The sequence below is a fragment of the Aulonocara stuartgranti genome (assembly GCF_965226115.1).
Source record: "Aulonocara stuartgranti genome assembly, chromosome: 1".
Lineage (NCBI taxonomy): Eukaryota > Metazoa > Chordata > Actinopteri > Cichliformes > Cichlidae > Aulonocara > Aulonocara stuartgranti.
The window spans coordinates 2,136,706-2,160,124 of record NC_138939.1 but is presented as its reverse complement, the minus strand read 5'-3'; the positions used below and the strand labels follow the sequence as shown (position 1 = coordinate 2,160,124).

The 23,419-nt window shown below is 48.8% G+C and overlaps 1 protein-coding gene across 2 annotated transcripts in view; it reads right to left on the bottom strand.

The window, feature by feature from the left end:
* Positions 1-6,971: 6,971 nt before the first annotated feature.
* The window catches only part of efl1 (elongation factor like GTPase 1), a 73,969-nt gene continuing 57,521 nt past the window's right edge, over positions 6,972-23,419 (bottom strand). For both annotated transcript variants that reach the window (XM_082540133.1, XM_082540134.1), the window contains exons 17-22: positions 15,875-16,004; positions 15,575-15,701; positions 14,461-14,665; positions 13,648-14,168; positions 11,196-11,380; positions 6,972-7,442 (exon numbers count right to left, since the gene is read on the bottom strand). In XM_082540133.1, coding sequence (XP_082396259.1) covers positions 7,254-7,442; positions 11,196-11,380; positions 13,648-14,168; positions 14,461-14,665; positions 15,575-15,701; positions 15,875-16,004 — 1,357 coding nt within the window. In that variant the 3' untranslated portion in view covers positions 6,972-7,253. The remainder of the gene's footprint in view (positions 7,443-11,195; positions 11,381-13,647; positions 14,169-14,460; positions 14,666-15,574; positions 15,702-15,874; positions 16,005-23,419) is intronic.

Here is a 23,419-nt window from a genome sequence, read left to right as displayed (position 1 = left end):
CATGACGAAACTGTTCACACAGTGAATAGACTGATTCTTATATAATGCTTTTCTACTCTCGCAGATTACTCAAATAATAATAACGGATTGCATTTATATTGCGCTTTCCTAGACATTCAAAGCACTTTACGATTCAACTATTCATTCATTCATTCTCACACTGGTGGTCTTCACATGCAGACTCGAGGGCAGGGATCGAACCCCTAACCTTCTGATCAGTAGGCGACCTGCGCTACCTCCTGAGCTACAGCCACCTAGTGGTAAACATGAGTAAACCGTCACTAGGTTTTGGATAAAGTGTACACTCACAAACCTGTCAGTATAGTATTGCAACATAGCATTTGGGTTTTCTAACTAAAATAAGAAAATAGGAACATAAACCATCATTATATGTGCATCATTATCATTATAGAGCCATCATTGCCAGACCTGGCCCACATCAGGTTGACATACAGTCAGTCAGAAGTGCCAGCTTGATGCCTGGGCCTGGGCCACTTAAACCAAACCACAATAGAGCCAGATGTGGCATGCCATCACACAGACAGTGTGGATGGAGCCAAACTCTCATCTCCAACTTCTAACTTGATTCTCAGGTTCTGGGATTTTTTCCCATTTCTAATCTCTTCAGGTTTGTGATGAGAAAATGTTTGCAGTCATTTCAGCAGAGCAGATATCATCACTCATGCTGAGGCACAGTTCAGCTGGAAAAGGCGATTGGGGTGAAGCAGGGTTGGGACACAAATATCAGTGTGTGCGACTGTCGGCTGGTTTGTGTGTCATTTTTGTTGTTTTATTTTCCAGATTCAGGGAGAATTCAACCCCACTGAATGCTGCCGTCTTTCTGCTGCTGCTCGGAACACCGTCACTAATATTTTGGATTCTGGTGGAAACCAGGCATAGAGATGACCCCCACTTTAAAACTGATGGTAGGTGATTTTCAATTTTTTCAGGTCAGCCTGTACATAAGTCAGACTGCCAACAAAACCAGAGCAAACACACACTCTTTAACACTGGCCCGGCACATGGCCGGGGTAATTGGCCTCTCCAGTGCTGCGCTCCTTTACAGCTCGAGCGAATAGAGACGATGAACGATGGCAGTGATCTGAAAGGAGAAGCAGCTGAGGGTCTGAACCGCAGACAGTTCGGTACATCACGAGCTCGACGGAGCGTTCACCTCGCCACGTCACCATCCAGGCGTTGGGGCGAGTCTGCAGCTTCACTGTGTCAGAGGATGGATATCAGTGAGAGTGTGATCCAAAGATTTCTCCCATTTTGTTTCGTTTTCCTGTGCTTCTGTCACTCGGACACTGGGAGGTGTAAGGTGGAGGTTATACCTGCTCACACAGGCGGACTACACCCAGCTGTAGTCCGCCTGCAGGATTCATGCAAACGTTTAATCTCTGTTGGTGCAGTCACAAAAGCAGAGGCCATGCAGACCTTATATATTCACAGATACTGAGACTATGAAACTTAACCCTTCAGAGCCTGAACCATCAAACAAATATTAGTGTTAATTTCTATCTTATTTGATGCATCAGGATTTTGTTACATTTATTGCCTACAAATGTATGATTTTGGTTTTTTGGGGAGGATAAAGTCTCAAAAACAAAAGCTTGTCTTTAAAAGGTTAAGTATCTCATCACTGCTCATGAACACCTGAACCGCTAACATCACGCGTTCAGAGTATGTGCTTCTCAGTGTTCTCGGCGTTTCACGTGCGAAGGGTGGAACGTTTGCGTTTCTCACACAGCTCCTGGTTTCAGGGCTGCATGTGTGAAAGCGGCTCATGTTGTGTCTATAGGGACTTGCTAGAAAGCTCCTTCAGGGCATTTCTCCAGAAAACAGACTCAGCTTCACTCTGCAGAACACATTAGCAGAGAGTATTGTCTCAGCGGGGAAGGGGGGTGGAGAGGAACACAAACCTCTGGCTGACTGATGAATGAGCAGATACATAGACAGAAAGGTCATTCCCTCATGGCAGCAGACAAAACAGGCCATATGGAGACGGGGGGGCTCGTGAAGGTACCCGGGGGTCTGCAGGAGGAAACTACACAACAATGACTTCTTCAACAAAGGACGGTGCAGACTGCTCTTCCTTCCTTTGGCATTTGCAACACGATGTAGAGGATGTGTTACCCGCGTGTAGCTGCTGGTGCAGGAATCGCGGCTGCTGATCCCAGAAGGCTCGACGCTCCGTCAGGAAGATGTGTTTCCAGGATGTAACTGCACACTCAGGAGTCAGACCTGAAACTTTATGCTTTTAAGTCGCCACAGTACGAGCAGCCAGTGTCCACCGGCTCCTCAGATCCACATTTCAAAAGCCCAGGATGGTGAGAACAAACGGGAATGCCTGGAGAGGGCAGGAAATGAGCACGATGGCTTCAGCCATCTTTTATATACAGTCTGGGACAAGGCTGCTCGAACCACATCGCTCTCACTGGAATCTGTCATTTAAAATGTTTGTTTTTAGCTTTAAATATTACCCAGTCCAAAAGAAAAAATGATGAATAAATAGGGAAAAAGAGGTGGAGGTGGTGGGGAGTCGCCCTGGATTAGTGGTGATGTTGATTGTAGAGCCCATCAGCCTCCACAGTGGGCCCAGGACACAGTGGGGTCTTTATATATATACCAGTAGTTTTGATTTAATCATCACTGGAAGCCTAAATCCCTCTGAAATGAAGCCAGTCGCTCCAACATGGTTTGTGTTCAGCTCTTTGCTTTGTGCCACATTCTCCGACGATCCTATCGCCTCTGTGTCCACAACAAAAACTTTGATTTTCAGTCGTGCGTCTCGCTCTGAAGGAGCAGACGCACACTGAAGCTTCAGCTCAGAGGTGAGGAAATCTGCTTAATAATTTGGTTCAATTGACCCTTTAAGGCTTAGATCTCCACAAACGCTCACTAGCTCTAATAACTCCACACTCCCTCGGTGCCCGGCCTCCTCGGCTCAATAACAGCTACTGTGGTTTGCGGTGGACAAGGAAGGGGGAGGAAAGGAAGGAGGGGAGATGAATGAGGTAATGGCAGAGGTAGTCCAGCTCAGCTCGTGGAAAACAAAGGCAATTAATTTAAGAGCAGCAGCCTCCAACCGGGCCTGGCCTCTCTGCAAAGACACAGAAGCAGGCGGTGCGATGAGCTGCTGTGCCTGCCGCGCATTTCTATAGTCTTTACAACCTGCTGGGGTAAAGACAGGAAGAGGCTTTTTTACTGTCCGTGCTGATGCAGCGAAAGGAAAAACTCCCGAGAACCCAGTTTGAAGCTGCGTCGAGTCAGGCCGTGTGACGGTTTCCTGCAGGAGCTCAGAGGGAACAAATCTCATTTAATACTTTTAACAATCAATACAAACTTTGATTGTTGCAAACAGGATGAACTCTGTTTCCTCCTTTGTGGCAGCAATAAAAGAGTCGTTCTAGCGCTCGTCTTCAGCCCATTTATCACTGGACAAATGTATCATATACATACTGTTTAATAATAGCAGCGTTGCAGACGGATGTCTTTAAGTTGTCCCGTGTCACATTTCCTGGAGACGTTTTAATGCCTTTGTTGGCATCTCACAGCTGCTGTGGGAGCGTTTAGCAGGTTGATAGACGATCAAAGAAAATAAAAAGTTGGGCCATAAATCACGGCGAGTGTTGCTGCTCCATACAAAGTGGACATTAGAGCTGGATGACATCATCCCATCCGTCCATATCATGACCATTTACAGCAGGGTTGTCAAACTCAAATACACAGTGGGGCAAAATTCAAAACTGGAACAAAGTCGCGGGCTAACGTTAATATTTATTGAAACATATTTATTCCTCCAGATATAAGAATGAATCTTTTCTTATGGACTCAAACACGTTTTGCTGAAAAACTGAATATGGAACAAGCAAAGCTTAATACTAAACAATATATATATTAGCTGTATAATACCAGTAGGCCAGCTCTGATAGTCATTTGGTATGGCTTCGCGGGCCAAATGTAATTAGGTTGCGGGCCAAATTTGGCCCGCGGGCCAGAGTTTGACACCTATGATTTACAGCAATCTTACCCAAACAGCATCAGCCTCAAGTGGCCGTTAGAGGAACTGCAGCTTTGGGCATTTGTGATCCCCAAGGACCTTCTTGGGGTCCTTGGGGATCAGGACTGTCCGGCCTTCAGTTAGCCATTCCGGGTGTCTCTCGTTAACTAGCAGCTGGTTCATTTGTGCTGCCAGACGCTCGTGGAGTGCAGTCAGCTTCTTCAGCCAGTAGGCGTGAACCATGTCGGGCCCTGGTGCTGTCCAACTCTTCATACTGGAGACCCTTTCTTGGATATCTGCCACTGTGATGGTTACTGGACCCTGTTCAGGGAGGTCACTGTGGTCTGCCCCTTGTCGCTGTTCAACTTGTAGCCAAGCTGCTGCCGTATTGTAGATCAGCTTGTTAGTGTCGGTAATCGTGGTTGTAGGTATCGTCCGTAGTGCTGCATTAACATCATCTAGCATACCTTCTGAGGGTACTTCACGTAATCTTGGTAACCGGCTACGGGGGATCCAGGTTTCAAGCTTGAAATTCATCCTGCTGGCATTTTAGCCGCGTGCTTGAAGCTGGACTCCAAAGATCTGGACCAGTCGCGGTCCTCTGGTCACTCAGTGGGGCTCCTTACTCTGTAAGTCACCAACAAACCAAACAGGAAACACAGCCTGAACTGTGTGTGTGTGTGTGTGTGTGTGTGTGTGTGTGTGTGTGTGTGTGTGTGGAGCCGTCTTTCCCTGTCCTTCACAGCCTGTAAACAAGCCGGATGCTGCGTTAACAGCACAAAGAACCAAACACAAGTCAGCGTTTCACGGTGTGAACAACATACATGACCTGGGGGCGGACCTCGGTGGGCGGACCTCAGCAGCCTGACAGCTCTGCCGTGTGTGTGTTTGATGGAGTGGCCCATTAGGAAGCACTCAGTCAGATCGCAGCCTTCCTCTGACACACCCAGGTGCATCATCCTCACTGTGACCCCTGACTGCCCACTTAGTTCCACCCGACAGTGTAACACCCACCCAAGACACCTGGACTAAACTCTGTTAGAGAAGGCCTTCATCAATCAGACACCCTCCCCTGTGTGTGTGTGTTCTCATGTTTCCTCTCTGCACACATTCACATATGCCGATCTTTACTTTGCTTCTTCTGGATGAAGACGGGGGTTGGTGTGAGTCCACGAGGGCAAAGAGGGAACGAAGGATTAAAGGAAGGATACGAGGATATGGAGCTGCAGTGATGCGACCGACCTCGATCTACATCCAGACGGTTTTCTGGTCAGGCTGTGAAAGCATGGGGCTCTGGGCGTGTCCATCAGATTGAACAAGAAACTCAAAAGCACAGAAAGAAGAAGCAGAACCGTAGATTTGTACTGAAGCACTGAGAGTCTGCCTGGCAGGAAGAGTCCAGCGACTGGAAGGACGGATTCATTATTATTACTTATTACTGCATGTTTGCAGAGCTCGTCATATTATTCTGACATGACTATTAATCCAGATGAACTTTACACTCATTTATCAGTTTTATATAAGTTAGAGGTGAGCACTGCTGTCTTACTACTTTAAATAGTTTGTGTGTGTGGTTTCAGAGTAGAGTCCATCCTGGTATTTGGGGGGATTCGGGACCAACGCGCAGGAATACTTGAGACCAACTCTAAAAATGCTTGTTTAATATCATCATATCTACCTTCAGCTATCATCCTAAAACATCTTTTTTTCCTGGGAGCGTCGTGTTTGGAATTTTAAAGAAAAAAACATTTATTGATATTTTGCTGTGTTTACATTGTTATTAATATTTAAAAATTAGTATTTTTGATCATAAAAATGTATTTACTCACAAAAATAAAATGAAAACAATCAGCAAATATTTTAGAAATGCTCTGAAAAATTCAGCGAATAGAAAAATTTTCCGTCCCCCAGAAAAGCTGTCCGAGTGTTCGTTCTGCTGTCTGTCTATGAAGCTCCTTAACACTGAACAATAATCAATAATCAGTGAATACTCTCTGCCGTCGGTGATCCGCCGGCGTGTTTCACACTTACTGTAAAATGACCTGAAAATGAAATCTTTAGAAATAAGAATCAAAGAGCTCTTCAGTCACACGTGTCGTAAACGTGCGATGGACACGAGAACACACCCACAGACTTGCATCAGCCGAGGTCTCGCTGGACGAGCAGAGCCGGGACCGTCGGCCGGCCTATCAGAGAGGTTATCACACAGGCACGTGCTGTCTGATTGGACTAGGAGAGATGCTTTTGTTGCATCATTCAGCACACACATCTCTGTCTCTGCTCCACAGCATGTCTTTATCCTGTCTTCCTTCTCTCACCCCAACCAATCACAGCAGATGGCCCCGCCCCTCCCTGAGACTGGTTCTGCCAGAGGTTTCTTCCTGTTAAAAGGGAGTTTTTCCTTCCCACTGTCACCAAAGTGCTGCTCACAGAGGATGGTCTGATTATCGGGGTTTCTTTCTGATATTGTGGGGTCTTTACAGTAAAAAACACCTTGAGGTGAGTGTTGTTATGAATTGTAATCGGACAGCTGCGTGGTTTCAAGTTCATTAATAATTGTACTAAATGTCACCTCGCGAGTTTTACAGTTGTGCACATGATGCGAGGTAGAAGCAGCCACGGTCTATAGACTGTATATAAAAGACAGACATCAACCCCATGTTGGCTTTTATGGAACCACCAGTGACCATATTTGGATGAGAGGGCGGATGTTATGTCAGCTGGCGTGCCCGGTAAACACACCAACACGCTCTAACGACACCTCCACCGAGCTCCTGAGATTGATGATGCTCAGCAGCACTTCTGTTTCGGCACGCATGAGCGCGGCGTGCACAGAAACACCCGAGCCGACTCGGCTTCAGCTTTCAGGACTCACTCCTGCAGCGCCTGATTGGTTGGTGCCGAGTCCATACAGATGTCGTACCAATGAATTATTACGAGTAAATTAGTGAAGCAGAGAATGACGCGGTGCGATTGAAACACTCATTTATTCATTACTGAATGCTGCCATGTGATTGGTCAGTATCTGTGCACGGATGAACTTTTACCTGAAAACAAAACAATCTGTTTTAAAAATATAACAGACTTTGTCATCGATGTATTTCATCCTCAGTGTGGACACATTATTCACTCCAAGTTATCACAAAAACTAAAAATGACAGGAAACCCTGCAGTTTCAGTGTCGTCGGTGACGGTGCTGCGCTCGATGTCAGCGGCGCCGCCGTCTCCCGAGGAGGCGTCCGGGTTTCCTCTATTTGTTCTTGCCGAGCGTCCTCTGTTTCTCGGCGTGCTCCACTATCTTCTCCTCCACGTACAGCCCTTTGCGGCGGCGGACGGCGTTCATGTATTTCAAGGCCTGGTTTTCAGAGTCGGCCTTCTCGCCGAAGTGCAGGTATTCTTCCTCGGTGGTGGGAACCCAGTAAGGATCGCTGCTGATCACCTGGGACACAGACGACGGACACAGACGGGATCAGTGTCTTCATCTGAACACAAACCACAGAGCTGCGTACCAACATCTACAGTATCATAAAAACATAAACCAACCAAATAATAATCACACGAGACGCGAAGCCAGAGGGACGGCTCTGCAACCGTTTCCGTCACCATGGTAACTTGTCACCTGGTCTGGGGCAGCTTATGGTTTTTGGATAAACGTCACAAAAATAACTCCTAATCCTAATATCTGCTGGAATTAAATCTACAGGCACGCGGCGAGGACGTGGACCGGGCTGGGGGGGTTGGACCTGAATGTCAGGAGTTCGGCGCATCGCAGCGTCTCAGCTGTCGAGTGAAACGGCGGTGCTGACGGCGCACCGGGCGGTAAAACGAACAGCTTCCTGCTCTCGTCTCAACTTTTGCTGTTGTTCTATATTTTTATTGATCTCCACCAACCACGGATAACACCTGTGAGGTGGGAGGAGCCAGCAGGTTTTCATGTGAGCGTGCACAGAGCCTGGGTTAACAGGCCGTGTGAGCTGACTTTGAGGTTTAGTTGAGCTGCGAACAGAAAGCGTGGCTTCCCAGTACAACCACAGTGAGCTGAAATGTTAAGTCACAGACAAAAAGACGCGGCGTGATGATCCTCAAAGTCCCGCCAGGACGTTTCCTCCTGCTTCCATCTAAATGCTGTGAGACTTCTCGGGATGCGACTCCAGCTAACATTCCTGACTCGCCTCAGTCAGCTGATAGTCTGAAATATCAAATGACGTCTTAAATGATATAATCAATGAAACAAAAACTGTTGATCCACTGAGCGACATTTGGATTATTAGTTTCATAAAGACGGCAGCAGCTCCTTCTGCACTGAAAGGACTGTTAGCGTGCACACACACACACACACACACACACACACAGCTACAGTAGCACCAGTACACTGGGGCACCTGGCTCTGGTTACACTGGGGCAGATGGTAGTGAGCGAGCTACAACAACGGGCGGCTTGCAGGAGGCAGCGCACACCACACGTGAGCAGCATATGCCGGAGCACAAAGGGACGCAGCAGGAGGGGGCGGCGAGGGACGAGGCGTCCTGCAACAGTCAATTAAGCCGGTGGAGTCTCAGACGCAGGAAGACGTTAAGCTCGTTTCGGCTGATCGTTCGCGTGGAAACGACACAAAAGGCAGAAAAGTTCAAACACAAACTAAAGTGACGTCATAGAGAAGCGAGGACGGCGCACGCTAACAGATGGACGACTAATCGTCTCTGTGTAGAAACACAGTTTTCATGCGCAGCTTTTTTTCCTGCTGTGTCACATTTTGTCTCACAAACACATCAGGAACATCACCGAGACCGCCGCCGTGGGCGATTCCACGAATGCTTCGGCCTTTTCAGAGCCCCCGTTGGTCGAACGAAGTTCAGCGGGAAGTTACCGAAAGCAGGCGGCAACGTCAACGTGCAGGAAAAGATGAAGAAGATAAAAACACGACTGCAGCGTCAGAAAACTGAAGGAATCACTCGTGAAAACTGCCGCAGCAGCTCTAAGAGCAGAGGCTTCACACGCTCCCTGCCACGACCTCGTTGTTTCGGTCACTAACCGAGCCTCGGGACCATAGGTGAGGTCAAAGGTCATATTGTCAGCAACAAACACCTCACAAATGCACCTGGCTTATACTGAATCCATGTTGGAAACAATCGGTTCAACGGGCTTCATGAACGAAACACGTTCTCAGGCAGCAGAGCGGAAATCTGCAGAAACGTGGCGATTTGAAACCAAAACATGACCTGCTCCAGGTGGTTATGTGGTCAGCATCAGTTACCGTGGTGATTTGGCCGGGTTTTGACCTTTAACCTTGAGATTACAAAGTGATAACTGACATCGATTTTTCTGACCCCCCGAGCGTCGTCTGCAGTTTGTCATCAGTTAAAATCTGCATTTATTATTTGTGAGCAGTAGCTGTAGACTGTAGCTTATTTATTAGCTACAGTCAGGCTCTGAGTTTTATCAGGCCTCCAAAAACCAACAATGTGTCGCACACACGCAGACGCACACATGTAGCGGCAGACAGATGTCTCGGCCGATCAATACGCGACTCGCTCGCACAATTCTCCGGCGCGCAGCTCGACAAAAGCTCCATTCTGATGGAAATCTAATGTAAACGTCCCCACAGGAGCCACTAAACCTTCCAGTTACACAACAACGCCACGCTGACAATCACCTCTCCGCCTCGCCGCTCATTCATATGTAAATCCGATATCCCGGTCATATCAAACGGCTGTCAGAGGAATGCTGACATCGGCACTGAGCAGCGGGACGGTCCTGAAGCTGGGGGGGTGGGGTCTTTGTGAGGACGCGTCTGCACAGAAATGAGATCAGACAGACAACTTTTAATGAGGTGAAGACAAAAGGCAGCGAGACAATGAGGCTGCTGGACGTGTGTGTGTGTGTGTGTGTGTGTGTGTGTGTGTGTGCGTGTGTGCGCAGCTACATGTGGTTTCAACACTGATGTTTGGACGGGACACTGATCTTTTATTTTAAAAGACATCAAACCAGGACGCAGGACCAGGCTCCAACCACCAACACCTGCCTCACCTCAGCCGATTCATAGATGCATTAAATCTGCACTGTCGACGGTCCTTCTTTGACCTTTGTCGCCTCACTGCCAGGACAAAGCGCCGGCAGTCCTCCTTTAAGAAGCCAGTGTCTGCAGCCTGACCTGCAGCCTCGCAGGTCAGGCTGTTCGCCCGATAATCAGCCTGAGGTCACATCACTCAGCTTCCAAACATTCACACATTAAATATCTGGGAAGCACCGTCTCCCTGGATGGCTCAACAAAATTTACACGTCATCTGCATGCAGGAGCATGCCCGCGCTCCTGCAGGAGAGGAGGCACCACCCGAAGTACGCCAGGGATCCAACAAACTACCCGCCGTCCGCGGCAGAAAGCAAAGATGCCACAGTGCAGCACCAGGCTGGAGCTGAAGGACGACCCACACGCCTCTGCTGTACACACACAGTAGGAAGTTTTATATCATATTTTATTTATTGAGGTGTTCACAGCTGGTTCTCTACACTAACCTCGGTGTAACTCCCGGTAAAGCAGAGAAAATCAAACTAATGTGAAATATAAAGACTGGAGGAGCAGAGCGCAGTCATTAACCGCGGCGGATTAACGGCCTCATTATTATAAAACATCTTCTGTGAGTTTTCCTGCACCTGATCGGCGCGCTCTTAATAAATAGCGAAGCATTAAAAACAAAGCGAGATCGCTCTGCAGCACGCCGACTCGTCTCTTCCTCTTCACAGACAACTTGACCCATAATCCCGCCCGACACGGAGCATATGGCCCGCAGGACGCTGATACGCGTGTCTGCTCGAGCCAGCCAAGCGGCCGGTATGACGGCCTAACGCGCACGCCGTCTATCGCGGCTTTGACTCCAGCTCCCCCTCGGCAGCCGTCTCGTTAACCAGATGGCCTCGCTGACCCGCAGCTCCACATAACGAGCTCAGGCAGACTGATCTGCGAGCGCGCGGCCTCGATCACACCTGCCATCGACCTGTGGCTCGGACGATCCAATCACGCGTGGACACGTGTCTGCATACGTCCTCATTGAGCCGCTCCGTGTCCATGTTAGTGGTCAGATAATCACATTAAAAATGCTCCAAGAGGTCTGCAGCTACACCACCTGTGTCAGCATCCACCTCAAAGAGGCCCTCGCCCACTGCTGCAGAGGGCGGACAGGCAAAGTCTCCTCACCTCCCAGTGGCTGAACACCAGCTGCGGACTGGCCAATCCACTCGTCCTCTTGCGGATCTCGTCTGCAAACCCAAAGCTCTCAGCCACAGGCAGCACGGCCTTGATGGTGAACATGTCCGTCCCTTCCTTCATCTCTTCGTGGAGGACTCGGCCTTCTCGCTTCCCGAGTACCCCGTAAACACGACCTGGAGGAAGAAACGCAGCAGTCAGGACACTCGGCAGACTCGCCGCAAGGACCGAGTCCAAGACCTGGAACAGAGACCGAGTCCAGTTCAACACAAACGTCATAAATCAGTACGAATAAATACAGAAAAACAACCGATACAGAGACTGAGCCGTGATTCAGCAGAGGTCTCTGTGCTTCTTAATCAACCAGGCGCCTCGCTCTGCCGCCGCGGCGCTGATTCGGCTGACGGAGCGCTTCTCCGCTGCGGCGGATCCTAACAGACCTGCAGATATTGTTTACCAACACAGTAAACGCCGTTTCAAGCCTCATTTTCATCTTAATGACTTTCAGAGGACAACAACTTAGCGAGTGCGATGGAGCATTAGTCAACCCTGAGCTGTGCAGGCTGAAATTACAAACTGTGACATTTACAGGACATCTCACCCTGAAAACGAGGGTGTGTGTGTGTGTGTGTGTGTGTGTGTGTGTGTGTGTGTGTGTGTGTGTGTGTGTGAGAGAGAGAGAGAGAGTGTGTGTGAGTGTGTGTGTGTGTGTGTGTGTGTGTGTGAGAGTGTGTGTGTGTGAGAGTGAGAGTGTGTGTGTGAGTGAGTGTGTGAGTGTGTGAGTGAGTGTGTGTGAGTGAGTGTGTGAGTGAGTGAGTGAGTGTGAGAGTGAGTGAGTGAGTGAGAGTGTGAGTGAGTGAGTGTGTGTGAGTGTGTGTGAGAGAGTGAGTGAGTGAGTGAGTGAGTGTGAGAGTGAGTGAGTGAGTGAGTGTGTGAGTGAGTGAGTGAGTGTGAGTGAGTGAGTGTGAGTGAGTGAGTGAGTGTGTGTGTGAGAGTGAGTGAGTGTGTGTGTGAGAGTGAGTGAGTGAGTGTGTGAGAGTGAGTGAGTGAGTGAGTGAGTGAGTGAGTGTGAGTGAGTGAGTGTGAGTGAGTGAGTGAGTGTGTGTGTGAGAGTGAGTGAGTGAGTGTGTGAGAGTGAGTGAGTGAGTGTGTGAGAGTGAGTGAGTGAGTGTGTGTGTGTGAGAGTGAGTGAGTGAGTGAGTGTGTGTGTGTGTGAGTGAGTGAGTGAGTGAGTGAGTGAGTGTGTGTGTGTGAGAGTGAGTGAGTGAGTGTGTGAGTGAGTGTGTGAGTGAGTGTGTGAGAGTGAGTGAGTGTGTGAGAGTGTGTGAGTGTGTGAGTGTGTGAGTGAGTGAGTGAGTGAGTGTGTGTGAGAGAGAGAGTGAGTGAGTGAGTGAGTGAGTGAGTGAGTGTGTGTGAGAGTGAGTGAGTGAGTGAGTGAGTGTGTGAGTGAGTGAGTGTGTGAGTGAGTGAGTGAGTGAGTGTGAGTGTGTGTGTGAGTGAGTGAGTGAGTGAGTGAGTGTGTGTGAGTGAGTGTGAGTGAGTGAGTGAGTGAGTGAGAGTGAGTGAGTGTGTGTGAGTGTGAGTGAGTGAGTGAGTGTGAGTGTGAGTGTGAGAGTGTGAGTGAGTGAGTGAGTGAGTGAGTGTGAGTGTGAGTGAGTGTGAGTGTGAGTGAGTGAGAGTGAGTGAGTGTGAGTGAGTGTGTGTGAGTGTGAGTGAGTGAGTGAGTGTGAGTGTGAGTGTGAGTGAGTGAGTGAGTGAGTGTGAGTGAGTGAGTGTGAGTGAGTGTGAGTGAGTGAGTGAGTGAGTGAGTGTGTGAGTGTGAGTGTGAGTGAGTGAGTGAGTGAGTGTGAGTGAGTGAGTGAGTGAGTGAGTGAGTGAGTGAGTGTGTGAGTGAGTGAGTGTGTGTGTGTGAGTGAGTGAGTGTGTGTGAGTGAGTGAGTGTGTGTGAGTGAGTGAGTGTGTGAGTGTGAGTGAGTGAGTGAGTGAGTGAGTGTGAGTGAGTGAGTGAGTGAGTGAGTGAGTGTGTGAGTGAGTGAGTGAGTGAGTGAGTGTGAGTGAGTGAGTGAGTGAGTGTGAGTGAGTGAGTGAGTGAGTGTGAGTGAGTGAGTGAGTGAGTGAGTGTGAGTGAGTGAGTGTGTGTGTGTGTGAGTGAGGGGTACAGTCATGGATAACGTGACTGGAAACGACACTGGTGGGAGACGGCTCAGCGGACCTTAAGGTCCTAATGTCCTCCTGCTGCTACAGTCTGTGCGGGAAGTTAAACATGCGTCTGCAGGAATACACGGAAGAGCAGACGACGGATTCCTGCAGCAGCGCATTTCCTGTAAGTGTGTCGTTAATGCGAATGGATGTTTGCACCAATCGGCAGAGACCAGCACACCAAACAACGCAGCAAAACTACGACGTGTTTGTGCGACGACGGCGTGCAGCAGCGCTCTCTTACCCAGCACGTCCGCGGTGGCCATGATCTCACAGGTGTACATGGCGGCCATGAGTCTCTGCGGCTGAGCCTGGAAGGCGTGCCGGCAGGCCTCCTTCACAGCAGCGATCAGCTGACCGGAGACTGGCCCGTAGCAGTCGGAGGAGGCGGCGACCTCTGGCCTGCGTCTGGCGTGGCTCTGCCCCGCTGCTGCGCCCTCCGCCCGTGCAGACGTCTCGCCGCTTCCTTCCACGTTATTTTCCGCCGTAGCCTCGTGGCGCGTGGAGTCCTCTTCTACGGAGTCCTGGTGTTGCGGCGGGGCAGCGGACTGGACGTCCCACCTCTCCACAGAGAAGCAAACTCCCATCAGGGGCTCCTCGCACATGGGCCCCGACAGAGCCGCCAGCTGGAAGCCGCTGACGACGCTGTTGTCAAAATCTCGCAGCGCCGTAGCTTCGCTGGCTTTGTCTCCGCGGCTCAGACACTGCCACACCGACGGCCGCTGGTATCCCTCCACGCTGTTCAGCAGGATGTTCGGACCGTACCTGGAGACACGGACATCGACAGTGAGGAAGTCTCCGTGGTGCTGCACCTCTTTGTTTGTGTTCATGAAGCCCTGAGGAGTTCAGCTCTGCCTTATTCTCATGAATGCATCTAACAGAGAAAACGAGGAAAAACTCGCACGACTCAAGTCTTCAGAACCTGCATCCAGCAGAAAGAACATTAGAAAGGGAAGTGCTGAGATGCACGACCACAAGTGTTAATGCAAGAAGCTCGCAGACACCATCAGATGCAAATAAACAAAGAAGCAGAATCAGAAAGACGCTCGAGTCTGACCTGCGAGGCCCGAAGGCCCAGATACGTTCCACGGCGTTCCTCCACTTCCTCCCCTGCAGCAGGCTCTCCAGCTGGGCCTTCAGGTCAGAAATGGCCTCCAGGCTCCTGACGCTGATGTCCAGACTCTTCCCCTCCCTCAGCGACATGTTTACCTGCTCCAGAGTCCGAATCACCTCCGAGCTGCTCTCCAGCAGACGGGTCGCCTCTGAAAGAAACCGCCGCATTACTGCCGTATCTTCATGTGATGGTTTAGCTTCACTCGGGCTGTTCTGCCTTATTTGGATTAATCTGGCACTGAAACAAAACTTCTAAACTCTGAAGCATCGCGAGTTTACGTTCAGGCCTGTGACTCCACCCATATTTTCCAAGTTTCATGCAGGAATGATCATCTTTCTACTGCCCAGCATGCAGCTGGCTAACCTTAGCATTTAGCTTACAGACACCATTCACCTCAGCGATCTGTCACATGCACGAGCATCAAGCACGCATCCTGTGATCCGGCGGTGGGTGCGGTTTGGTACAGAAAATAGTTCCTAGATGAAATAAATGTTTAAAATGTGCTGAGACGAGTTTATGTTCTCGGTTCCGGTTTGATCTCGTGATGGGGCCACTCGCTGACAGACAGTCGTACAGTGTAAACACAAAGTGTCCCGAGTTTCTCGTTCTAATAAACCAAGACTGTGATGTCATCCACAAAACAACCACTAATGCCATGGAGCCCATGTCCATCTTTTACGTACAGTCTCTGTTTCTACATTCTTTGTTTGTTTGATGAAGAGATGAAAATCTGCCATCGTTGATGTTCACTGGAGTGATGTTCACTCTTTAAGATGCTCACTGAATGTTTTCTGACTTTTGTTTTCTTGGTTCAAACAAAGAGCTGCACGTTCGGGCGACTTCCTGACAGTGAACCAGGAGATCGTTACCAGGTGTGGAGGTGGAAAGGTGGGCAGGGTTTGACCTTCTCGCGGTTTCCATGTAAACAATAAATGCCTGACTCAGAGCGCGTGTCCTCGTTCTCACAGACCAAGAGCTACAAACACTTTTGCCCTCAGACGTGGCACACGCCCCGCCCGCAGCCTCTCAGCGCGCTCGCTGCGTGCCTGGGTCTTACCCTGTGGCAGAGGTATCGCCCTGACGCCAACTGTGGCCAGCCTGTTGGGGGTGGTGAGGGTAACGAGGCCGCTGGAGTCCAGGTGTAGGGTGTCGGACGATCGACCCTGAGAGGCCTCTTCTTTGACCTGGAAACAGCCACACGAGAACACTGATTATCTGGAAATGTGATAAATCCGCCCCTTTCCTTCCGGATTCTTCTCCTCAGAGCAACGCTGAACGTTTTTAAACTCCGTCAGCAGACAGTAGAGCTGAATCACAGATTTCATACACTACCCTGGCCTCCAGCTCAGCGACTCACCTGATGAATGATGGCGACTTTCTGCTGCTTGCCCAGCTCCTCGTTCACCATGTCCACTTTGGGAGGACGAACCACCGTCTCTCTGAACGGGATGATGGGCTCAGACGCGCTGATCTCGATTTTAGCAAACCTTTAAAAAAAAGAAGAGTGGAGGCTGTTCTCTGTTTTCATAATCAGCCAGTCTGACAGTCTGCAGATAGAGAACAGACACAGGCCATGGCTGTCGCCCAAAGGCAACGGGGCGACAGGATTCGGCTGCTCACAGGTCAAACACATCAGAACTGAAAACCTCGGACCGCCATCTGATGACGATTTCATGTTTTATTCAATTCAGTTTTATTGACACAGCGCCAAATCACAACAACAGTCGCTCGAGGCGCTTCATATTGTGCGGTAGATCCTACAATAACACATACAGAGAAAAACCCAACAATCACATGACCCCTATGAGCAGCACGTTTTTCAAACACAACATCTGGACCCATTTAACCAGGAAGTCCTTCAGACTAACGTCGTTTTTCAAGGCAGAATAAATCAAACACAAGAACACGTAAAAAACAAGACACAGTGAAAACTTGTCATTTACAGAAGTCTTTATGAGAGCTCTGCACTCTGCAGGGAGACGCAAGCATTCAGCTTCAATGTGCTCTGAAGGTTATTCCAAGAATAAGGAGCTAAATAAGATTAAAATATCTCAATAATAAAAACTCTGCACTCTGTCCGTCATCCAAACAAATACCCAAATATTTCTGGGATGATACTTTCAATAAAATCTCCTCCGAACATCTGAGGTGTGGGCTGATTTCCAGAAAACAACATGAATCGTCTGCATAGAGTCACTTTAGCCGTAATGGAAAATAAAATACGGCCAAAAATGAAACTTTTTAAAATCTTCACCTTCATCCTCTGGGGTCATCAAGTGGGTGTTCACAAAAGTCTGACGTAATCGATCCGATACTTCAATTCTTTTCTATTGACAAAGCACCAAATCACAAGCTCAAAGCACTTTAAACTGTAAGGTGAAACTCTACAATGGCACAAGTGATGCTTCCTGCTACAGGATGGAAGAGGATTTAAAAAAGTGGAATGAGTCGCTCCACTACAGTAGCTTTGCATGATTCACGGCCCCAAACAACCCTTATGTATCTGATCTGAAATAAGCCTCCCTGTAAGCCAACTTTCTTCTGATTGGCTGCTCCTCACGGTTTGTAAACTGTGCTGAACTGTATGAGGACGCCCTCCTGTGACATCATTCAGAGCCAAGAATAGAAAAAACCACACCTGTGTGAAACTGAGTGTAATTAAAATTAAAGCAAAGATGAAACTCGGAGTGAGGAAAAGTCGGGATACAAAATGTTCCCGTTGGTGTTTTACGCTCGTACAGACTCTGCAGGTGACGGTGCGAATGAAAGCTCCTCTCCAACGGGACGAGACGGCGTTAAGAGAAACGTCTTTGGAGTCTGTAATTACTGTCACAGCCACGAGTTTAAAGAAACTCTAATTAATATGAAATATTCTTTCAGATCCGGCTGACAGAGCGAACACAAAAACACGACACCTCAGAAAGCCGCACGCAGGCAGAGAGAATCTGTCCGGCCTATCAGACGCTTTGCTGCTAACGTTGAGTCGCAGCTTATAAACCAGCAACGAGACGCAGAGCTGCTCAAAGAAATGTCACCAGGATCTCAGAGGTGATGGACATCCTCCTTTTCTCTTTGATCATTTTACTGCGCGCTTGTTCGTTCTTGTGACATTCGATGACATTGGATCCTGCGATGTGCATTTGGGCCGTACACTGAGACGACCGCTTGCTCCCCTCACGTCACACGTGTGGAGCGGCGCAGAGCCGTCTTTCCAATAATAAAATGATTTGTGGGGCATTTTAAAGATTTGGGTGTTCAGTAGAAATGAGTCAGAGCCCGAGTGCCGCAGCAAGGACACAAAGTGTTTCTCTAACATCATTTATACCCGCTGAGGTCCTCCACCAGCAGGCTGCAGAGGACAATCGCACTCATTAGTCTGCCCGTCTGCATTAGAGGCTTTACTGAACAACACAGATGCTTCCTGGCTGACCCCGGGGTCACTGGGTCACTCTGAAAAACACGCCTGTGTTTATATTTGTGCTGCATTAGCAGCGGCACCGAGACAGCGGGGATACTTCCTCGTTTAATCCAGTTATCCACGGTAACAGGTAATCCCTGCTGCTCGCCATCTCACTTAATGAACACTTGAAAAGTTTCTGTGAAAACGCCAAATTGAAAACGTACAGCTCTGTGTGTGTGTGTGTGTGCGCTGAATTATCGATCACTGGTGCCCATAAGCACTGAAGACTGGGCACCTGACCTAGTTTTGATGGGAGAGGGTGGGGTGTGGGGATAATCCCCTCGCAGCGGTGGAGCTGTGATGTCACAGTCTTGTGCTCGCCCGTGTGGCAGAGAACAGCGCTGACCTTATTCTGAACATGATGCGCTGCGTGCCAGCGCTTACGTGGAGGGCTCAGGCTGCCGACACATCAACAAGTCACCCAGCCAGCCAATCAGACACTTTATGAAGCAGGTAGCTCGCCATCAAGTCACATCACCAGCCAAAATGTAAGCCAATGATCGAGCCATCCATCCAGCCAATCAGCCTTCATCTGAGCCAAGCAGGCAGCCAGCTGGCCGGTCAGCGATCCGCCGTCCTGCTCTGCCATCTCTGTCCCGAGCTGTCTGGCCTCGGCTCTAAACATAGCAGCAGCAGCGCTGCACGCGGCCTCGTTTCCTCAGCTGGAATCCCACAAAATCAGAGCAACAGGGAGCGCGGAGCGAGCCTCATGAGCGACTCTGCGCTGACGGACCCGCCGCACAAAGCCAAGAACCCCCCAACCCCGCCAGCAAAGAAGAGATCAATCAATCAATTTATTTATAAGCACTTTTAAAAACAGGTTGACTAAAGTGCTGTAAAAAAGTAGCTCAGACACACAAAGAACAGAACAAACCAACCATGGAGATCCAGAGCTTTCATCTTTATATGTAATAAAAGGACGAGATGCTACAATCCCTGGTTAGGATAAGGGCTGTCCCCACAAGATATGAATACCCAACGTGTGTGTGTGTGTGTGTGTGTACTGTATGGACAGTGCACAGTGTTACATCATCCAAAGTGATTTTACTCGTCGGTCAGTGAGAGTGCATTGTGCTTTCGACTTGAGCTCTTACAATCAGTGTCTGCAGGAGTGCGTCCTTAAGTAGCACCAAGGCTGAAGCAATCATAAAACATTTATCCATGAAACTCAAAGCCTGGGTGGAGCAAACGGTGGAAAAGGCAAAAACCAAATAAACAGAGGCCGATTTGAAAACACAGCTCGGTGCGCTCTGACGTCAGGAGCTGTTGGAGGTGCAAACTCAGATCAGTGTGGCGCACAGGTGACAGGTAAGAGGAAACTAGACTAAATGTATATCACTACTGCAGATTTGCATTCTCCTGCTAAATAATTATAAAATATAATCGATAATAACATTTTAAAGAATATAAATATTTACTCTGTGACACAAACCGGGCGGCAACAAACCAGGAGACGCACAGAAACACAGTTACATGAAAGAAACCCAAAGAGGAATTCAGGCCAAGCGTGGTGTGTGCAGTCAGCACGATCAGAGGAGCAGCTGAGTGCATGAGTGAAAATGGTGTATGCAGTGTTGTTTGATGCCACGCTTTCAGAGCACTGACACAGTGGGCCGGGTGCTGCCCACGAGCCACAGCAGCGGGGCAGAGGTGAGGCGCAAAGTATGAAAAGTCCTCCTCTAACATCCGACAGCTGCACCCATGAACTGCACCACGTGCCGTTCCAGGCACACGTCAGCCTTTGTGTACCAGTATGTAAAACACCACAACCATTAGACACCATCTCCTGGACTGGTTCCAGTCAGAGCCGCCCTGCAGACTCTGCATCCAACATGGCGGAGCCGGAGCTTAAACCCAACAGCGAGCCGAGCAGCCGGCCTGAAGCGAAACGTTTGACAGGACCGGAGCGAGCTGTCTGCTATGACAGGAAGCTCAGAATATGAGTGAGTGTGTCGGCCAATAGGAACACAAGAACCCCCCCAAAAAAGGACAAAGCAGCAACGTGACAACTGTGGCGCACAAAGCGGGCGGTTACTGACGCACTGAAAGACGATGACCTGGTACACCGATATAATGCATGTGGGCGACCCACCTGAAAACACGTCGCTGATAGCTGCACGCCGCTGCAGCCGTGCAGCAACAACAACACTGTTGTGTGACTGGACACAACGCGCAACAACGTTGTTGTTTTTCCTGTTATTCTAAATCTAAAATCGATCCACAAAAACAGGAGGTTCTTAAAACCTGAGCCTGAACTTGGATCTGTACTCAGGTCCTCGTCTGCAGACGCAAAACATCAAAACTCTGAAAAACACATTTGTGTGAGTTCAGCTCCACAGACGCCGCACAGAGTCGGGCCTGCGATATTACAGGGAGGAGGTGCCTTTTAAAAACCATCAGAAGGGCACGTGTGATTGACCACGAAGGCCACCAGCTGAAACTGCCCCCCCCCCAGCGGGTCCTACCATTCTTTTCCCAGGTCCTGAAACAGCGCCTGCCAGAAAAACGCCAACAAATGTGGCAGCGTGCCCCGATCACACGGTGAGCGACACGCTCCGCTGCCCGCTGAACCCTCGCTCATCCAGCTTTACTACTCGATGATTTGCCACCAGACAAGATTCTTCATATCCAGCATGTGTCTGCGATGAAGGCGGCGACCTCTCCGCAGCCCGAGCGCTCCTCTGCAGGGACGGGATACCCCGAGAGGGGCCCGTTCCTCTCTTTGGCTCTCAGCAATCAGGCCTACACGGCGGAGCGGCTGGATGGGAGTCACTCCCGAGTCACATTATAGGCCACCTGGAGCCAAATAGCTCTGAGAGCCGTCTGAGAGCAGCAGGAAAAAGAATCTCTGAGGTGATGAGAAAATTCAGGCTCTCCAGCCTGACTGCCCGCCTGAGGTCTGGTGAAAACAATGCAGCACTCATCGCTGGAGTAATGATGTCCCTGTGATGGAGCATGTTCAGGCAGGATCTGGGAGACAGGCCAGTGACTGGAGCCAAGCGGAGAGAGGTCCTTGAGAAAAACTTGCTCTGCTGAATCATTTGCTTGCAGTTTATGTCTTACTGTGTCTGCGGGGGTTTTATTCAGACCTGTTTTCGTTCAATCGATCTCCACGGCCTCTTCGTTGCTTTTACAAATCGATTCTTGTGCTTCTGGTAAGTAAGCACATTCAGTAAAACCCCGAATTCGGAGGCTGAGGATGATGTCATCACTAAACACATGGCAGAAGACTTTCAGGGACACGGGTGTGTTTGCATCAGCTTCCTCACTGTCCTGTAACATTTCTGTGCTCGAATTTAATTTTATACAACAAATAGGCTCTGCTGCATATAAGGTAACATGAAGTTAGAGTTAAAAAGTGCGAATCCCACACACAGCATCACACAGTTTACCTTTACTTAGTAAATCTGCTCGGGATGGATGGGCAGGTTTGAGTAATGAAAGTTCACGGTTTGGGTTCAAATACAGAAACTGAGTTTTCCTGGTTGCTATGGTGACAGGCTCCCGCTGAAGACCCGACGATAACATGCGCCGCAGGCACGAAACATTCGCCCCACTGAAACATTAGCTTTGCAAATGTCTAACCTACGAAAACACGACCGGCGAACAGACTTTCATCACGACGGGAATCTTAACCGGTCACTTGACTGTGACCATCTGCTACTTCATGTTCTCACCACAAGTTATATTCTATTCTTTGGTGATTCAGTAAAAGCACTAGATGTTGCAGTCCCTGATTGTGCATTGCGTTAAATGGCGAGCATCTTGAGGCTGTTATGAGGAAAGGCAGCCCAGAAACTTTACCAGCAGCACACATCAGTGCGTGCCTCAGCTTTCTGTCTTTTACCCAGGCCAATCTCCCATTTTTGGGGGATTAGAGATCTGATCTAGGTTATCATATTAAGGTTTGGGACACATCGTCAGCAGTGGACCTTGGATTCATCGGGTGTTTCGGCCGTTATCACCAGACACCCTCATCCAAGGAGGCCCTGCCAGGGCTGATCAGGCCCCGGAGTGTCTCTGGTTTATGTTGACTTGTTATTTCACTTCTTCTTTTAGTTTTCTACAGTTTATTTTCTATCTATTCACTTCAACTGAGAGATAATACTTACCTCTTTAACATTTATGGAGCCTCACTTCTTCAAAGGGATAGAAAAGGTGAAAGAGAGGAGTAAGACAAAAGGGACACGACAGGAGAGCTGGAGGGGGGCCACACCTCCCCGCCGGATCAGGCTGTACACTCTACCTCCTCACTGCCTCCCAGAAAAGGGAAGAAGAGCAAATATTTTCTTTTCTCTCGCGGTTCGCTGACTGCCATAGCTGCCCAAGTGATGTCAGCCCTTTTCACCCACAGCCAGTGACGGGTCCTCTCAGCACTGTTAGCTAGCTCTCGTATAGCTGCTGCTGCGCCCTCTGATCCAATCTCTGAGCAGATAAACACTCCAAACACTTCGAATGTGCAGATTTACCTGTAACAGCAGGTACTGTTTCCTGTACATGGATAATGTTATTCAGGCATTTAATTATAATCTGTCCTCGTGAGAGCACAAGATTAAAAATAATGGAATTACATATGAAGCACATGTACAATACTGTGCAAAAGTATTGAGCCGCCCCTCATTTCTTTATATTTTGCTTCCTTTGAGTTTTTTAATTTGTCTTGAGAAACAATTTTCCAGCTTTCCGGAGCTCTTTTAAGGTTTCCTTTGAACATTGACTCATTTTCAGCTTTTTAAAGTAAAGATTTTAAAAACACTTTATTACTAGCAGGCTGTCACAAAAACACATCACTGATTCCAATTTCTTTAACTGGATCGATAAAAAATGCCAAAGATAACACAGTCTGACATAAAATAGTATTTTTGCCCCAAACAGGTGATTCCCACGGAGCTGTTAGCTAAGAATTCGGCACATCCCGACACTGGCGTGCAGCGGTTCCTTAAAAAAATCTGAAGATGAAAATGAATAATGTGCAAGGCCTAAACATCTTCTGAAACGCATTTACTTAAACAGGAAGACAATCCAGCAGAGACCTGACAGGAGAGATGCACCTTCAGCTGATCGTACCTGTGTTTCCAGGTAGGTTTGCTCAGGTCTCAATAAACCTTCAAACAAAATCCAGAGAAATAACAGCTGGCTCAAAACTTTTGCACAGGACTGTAACGGCCACTCAGAAACATCAAGCTGAAACTTGATGTTGTCCTGACCATGTAAAGACAAATTTGCCTTCGATGGGATTCATTCAGCATTCATGTAACTCTGACACACCTGCTTAACCACGACTGCAGGAGCCACATTAACTGATAACAGCAGCCGTGTTCATTGTGCCACCGTGCAAACATTTCTCAGAAATAGTTTCAGAGTCTCTATTGTTGACTTGGCCCCCAAATTTCTCAGATCTCGGAGCAACCAAGGACCTACTGAGATCTACTGTCTGATACT